The 10,662-nt window shown below is 35.2% G+C and overlaps 1 protein-coding gene across 5 annotated transcripts in view; it reads right to left on the minus strand.

Moving 5' to 3' along the window:
• Positions 1 to 10,662, minus strand: part of LOC107681238 (ADP-ribosylation factor-like protein 15) — a 133,150-nt gene that overhangs the window by 70,775 nt on the left and 51,713 nt on the right. For 4 of the 5 annotated variants that reach the window (XM_016477492.1, XM_016477484.1, XM_016477500.1 and 1 more), the window contains one exon: positions 9,846 to 9,905. The exons of the other annotated variant lie outside the window; for it this stretch is intronic. In XM_016477492.1, coding sequence (XP_016332978.1) covers positions 9,846 to 9,905 — 60 coding nt within the window. The remainder of the gene's footprint in view (positions 1 to 9,845; positions 9,906 to 10,662) is intronic. 5 annotated transcript variants of the gene reach the window in all.

Here is a 10,662-nt window from a genome sequence, read left to right on the forward strand (position 1 = left end):
GAATGGTACACAATCCTGGTTAAAGCCATTATAGGTCTTTCATTTTCTGATGTTAGGTCCACATTCATGGATTCAGTCTTGCAAAAATCTGAAAATTTGATAGGAAAGTTCCAAGGTGTCTCAAAACAGATCATGTAATAAAATATTCCCCATTTCCTTATAGCACCTTTCATTGTAGCATCAATCTATGACGTAAATCATATTATGCTGTTACAGTGCTGATTAAAAGAGTTTTAAAATCATTCAAACGAATCCCTTAGGCTTAGAGTACTAAACTTAGCCTGACTTAATCCAAAATAAATATAAAAGGAAATAAATCATCAAGAATTATTCTGTCACAATAACCATCAGAGCACAAGTCAAGTCATGTAACTGTTGACAAATCCGGTGAGATCACGATGACGCATGTTTGTAGAAAAAGTGGTCTTGAAGTCTCAAAACAAAATAGTTTAGCGGAAACTGCAAGAAATAAATCACACTCACCAGAAAAGAAGCATTTGGTTTGACTTGCCAGGCTAAACTAGTGTAAAATAACAGCACACAAGGCTCCTGGGGAGATGTGAAAAGGCAGTATGGTCATTTACTCAGTGTTTTCTAACACATGCTGTTCGGAGATGCCGGTTTAGTTCAAATATCTCAATGATTTTTTCAGCCATCCTACATGTGCGTGATTATAATAATTTAGCAATCAATTTAGAATATGTGCAAATGAATACAGTAGAGATGTATAAATGAATAGTTTTTCCTTTTACACAATGAAAGAGAATAGCACTTACACATGATCCAAATGTTCTTCAAAGAGTAAATGCATAGGACTTTTCAGGAACTATACAATGTATTTGGGTTTCCTCCAAGTCTCTTAAGTTGCCAATTCAAATGTTTAACAAATGTTTTACTGGTTTATAGTCCACATATGGTTCTTTTTTGATGCTGTACATTGATGTGCATATCTTCACCATGCCACAGTAGTTGTTTTTATTACACAGCTCTCTGGAACACTTGATTCAGATTAACATTCTGCGGTCAAATGTTTATGTATAATGACTGATAAACTGTATATTTGATTGTTGTCGTTGCCGGCCAACCGATTTCCATAGTTGTGCACAGCAGCACTCCATGGTCTCTTTCTTTCACGTAATAAAATAATTTAAATGTCCATTTATTTATTTATTTGGCAAATAGTCAACTAATAAGTAGGATGCTATACACTCAGATGATCATTATCGCAAAATAAACCTATTCAGGATGATCTGATCACCCCATCAGGGTTCATTTTGCGATAATGACGCCTGACTGTGGGTTACGCCTTAGGTGTAGGTTATCTGTGAATGAAACCTACATGCTCACAAAGTGAGTCATCCACTAATCTCTCATCTTCATTTACACTACTGTTCAAAAAGTCTGGGGTCAGCACGTTTTTTTAAAGAAATTAATACTTTTATTTGGCAAGGATGCATAAAATTGATCAAAATTTCAAAAGTGACAGTAAATACATTTCTAAAATTACAAACAAATATATTTCAAATAATTCTGTTCTTCGGAATCTTGGAAAAATTTATCACATTTTACACAAAAATATTAAGCTGACTGTTTTCAACATTATTAATAATAATAATTGATGTTTCTTGAGCAGCAAATCGGCATATTAGAATGATTTCTGAAGAATCATGTGACATTGCATTTTAAAATATATTAAAACAGAATACTGTTAGATTACACAATATCACAGTTTTACTGTATTTTCGATCAAATGAATGCAGCCTTGGTGAACATATGAGACTTAAAAGAAAGCATTAAAAAGTCGTACCAACCTCAAACATTTGAACAGTAGTGTACATCAAGTATAAGATGTGTCACCACAGTCCAATCACACCATTTACTGTTTCCCATAACACACTGAAAATAACAGCAACAAGGTAAACTCAATCTGACTGCATAGTGTAAATAAAAGACGGTCTGCAAAATATAATCCCAGTTATCTGCAGGTTCAACTTTTTTATTTCTGCACTGATTTTGGGGCAAATCAGTTGAATTCTTCTGAATGGATATAAACAAACATTAAACTACGCCGTAGACTACACTTTCACTGCTAGATGAAAGCATAATCTAATTAGCCAACATTCTTAATAAACAAACAAGGATCAGGGAGTATGTAGAAGTTTGTGGAGTTCAGTGGGTGTACTTTGCGACCGAGTCTGGTCATTTATCTGGATCTGTGTGTGGTTTACATCAGTGAACAGTGGAGCACATCTCGTACCCATCTATCATCATGCTGACATCTTCTGCCACCTATTGGTCAATGGCCCTGTCAGGAAGTCAAATGTTAATTTGCTGGAAAAATGTATGCTCAGAAACCCAGAGTCATTGATGTTTCTGTGAGGCATCCCAAGACATGATTCAAAACACATTCTGGTTTTGTTCAGACAAAATAATGGAGTACCCGCAGTACATACTCATGAAGTGTCAGGGCACCATTATCTAAGACATGGGAGACTAAAAATGAAATTTTGCAAAAACAATCTACTCCTCCCAGGTCCTGTTATCTTGACCTGCCAAGAGAGATGCAGATATGTTGAAACAGTCTGTCTTGGCTGCTCGTCTGTCCACATCTCCAGGGCATAGTGTTTCATCTTAACTCATTAAATGTCCATCATTTCAACCTGGATCACATCAGACAGCTTGAGTCTTGAAATGCCTTTCCACAGCTCAGATCCCAGGTCATGGTATCCAGCTCAAAACCATCTTAACCACAGGCAGCAGACAGTACAAAAATCTGAGCATAACCAAGTCTTCGGTTTCTGTTCTCTTTAAATATAAATGAGTAAAATACTTTGGTACTATTTAATGTAATCCACACTTCATTCCTGCATTATGTGTTTGCCATTTACATTGCCATTCAAAAGTCTGCCATCAGTAAGATTCTTTTGTTTTGTTTTTAAAGAAAAAAAAATCAGCAAGGACACATTAAATTGATCTTAAAGGGGTCATATGATGCGATTTCAATTTTTCCTTTCTCTTTGGAGTGTTACAAGCTCTTGGTGCATAAAGAAGATCTGTAAAGTTGCAAAGACTAAAGTCTCAAATCCAAAGAGATATTCTTTATAAAATTTAAGAGTCAGCCACGCCTACCTAAAATGACTCGTTCTAACACGCCCCCACATATCTACCTCACTATGTGGGAAGATTTGCATAACGCCGCCCAAATGTTCACGCAAAGAAAGAAGGCGTAACTTTGATTCTCGCTGTAGTATTGTTGTTGCCACTGCCCAATCATAACGCACTGGATAGCTGGTCAATCACAGCATACCTTGCATTTCAGACCAATGAGCTTTGTAAAAATCGACGCGTTTCAGAAAGGCGGGGCATAGAGGAGAAACAATAATGTACAGTATGTGGAAAATAATGTGTTTTTTGAACCTTAAACCGCATAAACACATTTTATTACACCAAATACACAAAATAATGTTCTTTTTAGCAACATCATATGACCCCTTTAATAACAATGTTACCAAGAATCCTGAAGAAAATGTATCAGTTTCCAAAAAAAGAAAACAATAAAAAGATAAGTAGCACAACTGTTTTCAACATTGATAATTATAAGAAATGTTTCTTGAGCAGCACATCAGCATATTAGAATGATTTCTGAAGGATCATGTGACACTGAAGACTAAAGTAATGGCTGCTGAAAATCCAGCTTTGGTATCACAGGAAAATATATATTTTAACAGAAAACAGTTATTTTAAATTATATTCATATTTTACAATAGTACTGTTTTACTGTATTGTTGTTAAAATAATAGCAGCCTAGGTGAAATGAGAGAAAACAAATGAGTTCCATGAGAAGCAAACGTTTCTTGCAACACACAGACTGGAAAAGTGTTTATAAGTGAAGCAAAGTGATGGGAATTTTTGGTCTGGATCACTGGAAAGACAGAAAACATGAACAAGCAGAGTGATACAGTGAACATTCCCATGACTAAATACCAACAAAAAAGAAAGCTGCTTGACCAATCACATTTGAGAATCCTATCCCCCTTCCTTAATGCTTGAACAAAAATTGAGCATATTATTGTGATATCATTTTCTAGCTAATCAGGATAGCTTTGACCAGTTAGCACCATATTTTTCATTTTACACTACAATATCTTATCAAGCACTATTGAAATGGCTTTTATGTAAGGGGATAGGATTCTGCAGAAGGAAAGGATAAGACAGCCAAGCCTACTTCAACATAGGGCATTTATTACAGAGATTGATCAAATTTGAGATATGAATATTTAATATAAAGCTACTCATTCATGATCCTTATAAACTGGACTCATCATCTGCTTTCCAGCTGGTCCAGAAGCCTGCAGAATTCAACTTTCCCTCCGCAAATGCAAGACACATCAGCATCCCTGATGTCATCACTATTATAACCCCATAATCGCTTGTGTCGTAAACTGAATGGAATTTTGTGGAAACAGAGTAACAATAGAATAACAGTCGCCATATATCACAATCATGGAAAAACCTAACAGCAATATTTGTCATTGCTAACTACGATCACTCAGTTGCAGCTTCAATGCTTAAGAATGATGGACAAAACCCCTGACTATAACAGACTAATTTGGTTTGATTTGGCAGGAGCAACTCAACCCTGGCAGAACACCCCAAAAAGTGTATAATGTAGTCCAAAAATGAGTTAAAAAAAAAAACAAAAACCCTGTTTTATGATTTGGTGAAAAGCTATGGCATAAACAAAGAACAAATATTTTAGCACTATTAATAGATTTCTTTTCCAGTCAGGTGTTTTTGCTTCCACTGAAGCACAAGATGCTCTTTGGATCATCTCAAATCATGCTGGAGAACATCATCCTGAAACCCTGATGAGCTCATGCAGATCAAGTGCTGATGTCAAAGCAAAGGAGGGACAAACTAAACAAAGAAAATCTGAAATTCATGACTGTTCACTCAACCTTTTTTAAAAGTAACATTTCACTCAAACTGCTATGCTTACAGTACATACCTGGAATTTAAAAATGGTATCAAACTAAAAAGAATGCAAATACAGAAGTAATTCAGCGGTGGTGAGACTTTTTTCCCAAAAGTTCAGAACAAAGAGAATTGCCATACTTTATACAACCCTAAATCTAAATCAGATATCTGAATTTGAAACATCCTTCTCAAAACTTCAGACTCTGAGCTAGTGCATGTCACTTGGGAAGCCTCTCAAGTGCATACAAATAAAAAGAATTATGACTGTTACAGAGCACCTATATTTATTAATTCACATTTTAACGGCATGCCAGCATCAAGGCTATAATCATGGCGATCTCAGAATAAATTACACAATACCTTACATATTACAGAGCACCTATCAGAATATTTATTTTCCATTAACTCAAACTAACATAAGAGTTGGCAGAATGGCAAAATAGTATACAATAGTATATATTTTTATTCATTTTAATATCCAGATGGTATGAAAATTCACGCTTTCCAAATCTAAGTGGTCACCTGACTGTAAGATACTCAAGTACAACCAGGGTGTTAACACAGATGGCTGTTATAACTACTCACACTCTGAAATACGCATGCTGATTCAGTCATTTGACATTAAGAGTTTAGAAGAAAAAAAAAAACAATCAGGACACTGTTTGGTCTGTGCCTAAAAATGAAGTTATAAGGAAATGAATAACATTGTCTGACATTCACAGCAAGGGCTATCATCACACATAAAGTCACGTCTAATCTCCTTTGACGTCATTGTCACTGGAGAGGGCACATTCACAGACTCCATTAACAGATGCCTCTTCACTGTGCCAGTCATGCCTCACACCTAACGGACATACTGCTAACACACTCAGGGCATTGCTGGCCTTTGTGTCAAAAGGGTAACAGACACGGACTGCCTCTTGCCATCAGGGCGGATTATTACACGGATGAGAGAAGCAGTTTGTTAACCGCAGCAGGACGACAACCTTCACGCCACGAGCTGTATGACAAACTGCCGATATGTCACTATTGCAAATGCTCACAGTTCACATTCAGAACTTTCTCACATTCATCCATCCTGTCATTCCACAGTTTATACAGCACCAATCTTTAGAGATTTGTTCATTCTCATGCTGCCGTCTAAGTCGTGTCAAAGTGATCATATTTACAGGATGGATACAAACACACACACTCAGTGGGAAAATTTCTAAAAATTGCTAAACTGTCAATTAAATAATTCTAGAGGAAGTTACGTTTTAATTGTAAATGCTGACTATATAAATTTAACAGTTTAGAAAGGAGCTTTACTGACAATACAAGGAGCCTAAGCTTTTTAAGCATTAGCCTCTGTTGCACATGGAGATGACAGTTTAAAAAAGTAATGCAGAAAACAGACTTCCATAGCTATAAATAAACTATTACATACTAGAACTGAGACTTATATGCTAATGGCTAAATCTTTGGTCTTGCCCCAAAAGACAAAGTTTTAGCAAACTGAGGTGTCTAACAAACAGCAATCATGAAAAAAGTAGAGCGTAGTGGTTTCATTTTGTTAACTGTGCTGCTGTAATATACAGTTTTGGGCCAGTTTGATTGTTTTGAAACAAATGGATACTTTTATTCACACGCAACAATGCAATAAACTGATCAAAAGTGACAGTAAATACATTTATAATGTTTTAATATTCACATACACATAATTTATCTATTCATAATAAGAATAAATATTTCATGACCACCAAATCAGATTTCAAAACTTTAAATGGTAGTGCACAATGCCATAAAAAAAAAAATACTGTACATTTACTACAAAGAGAGGGTTCAAGATACAAATACAGAGTTAGAATATGGTTTTCCCGGATCTGGAAGGAGAAGGGAAGGGCTTGACAATTGTAAGCTTTGAGGACACATGGGAGAGGGTGTTAAAAAATGCATTACTCAATTTAGCAGCGGAAACACGCAGTCTTAGTACTGAGTCAGCCTCCTTTGCCTTTTCCGCTCTGTAACTACTAAGTGAGCACCGCCGATTTAGTTTAGGTTGAGTAAATCTCTGTGCCAGGCCCAATGGGATGTTTCAGTCTTCTGAAGCACTGGTTGAATGAAGGGACAGTGGCCGCTAACTGAACCGAGTTTACTTTGAAAACTATATATATACAATCCAATCTACAGAATGAACACTTGAGGAACATAAAAATGATTGTCAATGCAAACTGTCCATAGGCACGCTTACTTATGAACTGAAAAGATGCAGAGATGCACCGATATAAAATTAAGTTAATGTTATGGCCGTATTCTATACTGTTTTTGTCTATTATAGAGCATTATATTCTGCTGTACGAAAAATGGATATTCATTGTGAGATTAACAAATTAGTGTTGTAAAAAATTACTTTAATTGAGTGTTAGATGACAGCACATCTAATCTAAATGTAAAAATAAGAGAAATTAGTATGCACAAATTAAAAAATATCCTAATTTCACCCAAACATCTCTAAAAAGATGTTATGATATTAAATCGAATTTTAAAAATGCTAAAAAGCATAAAATCAAGATGTAAATTTTATAAATATATATATATATACATATATATATATATATATATATATAAATATAGTAGTCAACATTTGAAGTGGATCAAAAGTTGTCCTAAGTAAAGTTAATCAAAGTTGTCCTAAGACAAGAACGCATTTTGGTTTTAGGTTAACTCTGTTGAAAGGTTTTGATCCACTTCAAATGTTGACTACTGTATACCAATATCCCCAAAATACGTCTGAAAATAAGCTTTATCAAAAATCACATCTGAAATATTTTGGGAATACGAGTTAAGATTAAGAACCACTGATCTAGATGCACAACAGAGGAATAATATAGTTTCACCAAGAGTGGAGACATCTCAATAGGTTATATGCATCCATGACCAAAGTAAGGCAGTTAATATGGGGCAGCATGAAAACCCATGCACAACACAACTTTTATAGCTGCTTTCCCTTTCAGGTACTCTGCAAACTTTCAGTCAGAGCAGATGTGTCCTGCTCCAGGTGATACATCAGCCTCATCTTAAAAAACACTGGAGGCCGCAATCCATTAAAAACATCCCTGGAGGCTCTGACCTCAACTACTGGAGAAGCTTCATTTCACAGCCCTCCATATGCATTTCAGATTTAGTCAGGCCTCCCCTTGGTTTACTGTGTTCTCTATCCCTGTTGTTTTTCTTTAAGTGGGCTCTTGATTCTGTTGCGCTGGTAGGGCCACTTGTCATGATACAGAGTGCACCTGTAATGTCCCCCGCGTCCCACAAAACACATAAATCACTTCAAAGAGCGGCTCCCCTAACATTCTCATAAACAGAGTCAGGCTCTGATTTATTTCCCTCTCCACAGACCTCTTTCTGTTCAGCAGTCCTACAACAACAAGCATCTTCCAACATCGTACCTGTGGCCTCATATCCAGCCCAAATGAACTGTCCTGTCAGATTAGTTATATATGTAAAACGGAGGGATTAAAAGACTGAGATTTTGATTTATAATTCAAATATTCAGTTCACATTGCCAACAAGGTAAAATCAACTCCGAAACAATGTCTGATATGCAATGTGTTTATGGTCTTCTAACGAGGTGAAAGAGTGAAACACCCTAAATTATTGCCATTTTCTGCAATCATACTATACATAATTTTCTTATTGAGTATTCTTCTCTTGTTTAAAAAAAAAAAAAGCAAATGCAGACAAGACAAGACAGCTATGTAATTCTGACAGAAGAATATGCTGTATTGTGCATTTAATAAAATGAGTATTTCCAATAAATAAAGATACCTTAAAATATATTTTCTGACCATTCTTTGATTTAAATGTTTCATACTTGGAAAAAAAGATGAAATGGCCTGTTCAGCAAGAAATTCAACAACAACAACAAAAACGATGAAATGGAAGAAGCAACAGATCTTTTCTTCTGTACTGTGATGTACATTTGAGTGTAACAGATTATTAACAAAATAAAAAGTTCTGCAGTTCTGCTCACTGGTTGTTGACTGGATGTTTAGATGTGGGTGTTGCACTTAATAATGGAGGCAGATGAATGCAAGTTTGGGCTTAAGTGGCTTACGATTTGAGAAAATTTCTGAAACGGATTAAAAATGACGAGGTCAGAAAAAAAAAAAAGAGTTCACAATAAGATCAATAAGATGCAGGATAGACAGAGGGAATTTCCATTTCATGCTAACTTGAAAACTTTTTTTGTCAATGTACCTTGACAAAAAATGTATGTAAAAATTTATTTTCTAAATTAATTTTTTTACTCCCAACATATTTTCTTCTTTTTTAAAGTATGAATATATAATTTTGTGGGGTTTATGCTTAAAAAAACAAAGAAAAAAAACAAAGAAAAAAAATAAAGAAATAAAACAAACAATTCAACACATTTTTTTATATTTTAATAAAACTAGACAAAACACTGAACAAGAATAGGATTATTTTGCAGTGTGACACCACAAAATATGCTAGTTGGTCAAACCACATTTGTTTATTCTATGAATGCCACAAACAGAAAACTGCAGACTGTGTGGCTGTCACAGGCATCAACTTATTTCCTGGCTTTCCCTGTTTGAAAGCCCTTCTGCCAAAAGAGACAATAATTATTTGCTTAGCAAACGCCTACTAAACCTGACTGAGTTGTAATGGCTTACTCTTTAAACCCTCTGTGCAGCTGTGGTTTTACTTGGAAGTAGGAGACACTGAGGTAAGCACCTCTTCTTAAGAGTTCAGGTAGCTAAACTAAGAGATCTGTCCCAGAGACAACTGAATTAGCATGGCAACAGTCTTCTCTAGTGCTTAGAGAAGAGATGATGAATCAAAGTCTGTTCTTATTACAGTACCTCCTAGTTCCTTCACATTTAGTATCACATTTTCGAATGGCACTGCCTTGATGCTGAAACCTGTGGAAGAAAACACTCATGTTAAATTTCATAAACTTATGAATTATATTACTTTATAGCAAAAATAAAAAAATCCAAGAATCTAAGTTTCAAATGATATAAGGTTGCATTAATAATGACATGGGACTAAATCTAGACATGTATATGAGTGGTTTCTATGGAAGCCTGTTTCCGCCACTGAATACAAAATTAAAAAGGTAATTGCGACTATTTGTCTCACAATTCAGACTTTTTTTCTCGCAATTTAGACTTTACATCTCGCAATTCTGACTTTCTTTCTCAGAATTGCCTGATACAAACTCGCAATTCAGATTTTTCCTCAGAATTGTGAGATATAAACTCACAATTGTGAGAAATGAAGTCAGAATTGCGAGATATAAACTGGAAATTCTGACTTTTTTCTCAGAATTGCTTGAGATAAACTCGCAATTGTGAGTTATAAAGTCAGAATTGTGAGATATAAACTGGCAATTCTGAGAAATGAAGTCAGAATTGTGACAAACTCGCAATTGCGAGTTAAGTCAAAATTCTGAGTTATAAGCTCGCAATTCTGAGAACAGTCTTTTTTCTCCTCAGAACTGTACTTTATAAGACTTTATAAAGACTTTATAAGTTTTTATATGAGAAAAAAAAGTCAGAATTGCGAGATACAAACTCGCAATTGCGAGAAAAAAATGATTCCATTTTTTTTTCTGACCATAACAACCAGACAAAAAGTTAAACGTGAGTGGATACCGTTTTGCACCCAATTTATTTG

This window comes from Sinocyclocheilus anshuiensis, unplaced genomic scaffold (assembly GCF_001515605.1).
Source record: "Sinocyclocheilus anshuiensis isolate Anshui unplaced genomic scaffold, SAMN03320099.WGS_v1.1 scaffold697, whole genome shotgun sequence".
Classification (NCBI taxonomy): Eukaryota; Metazoa; Chordata; class Actinopteri; order Cypriniformes; family Cyprinidae; genus Sinocyclocheilus; species Sinocyclocheilus anshuiensis.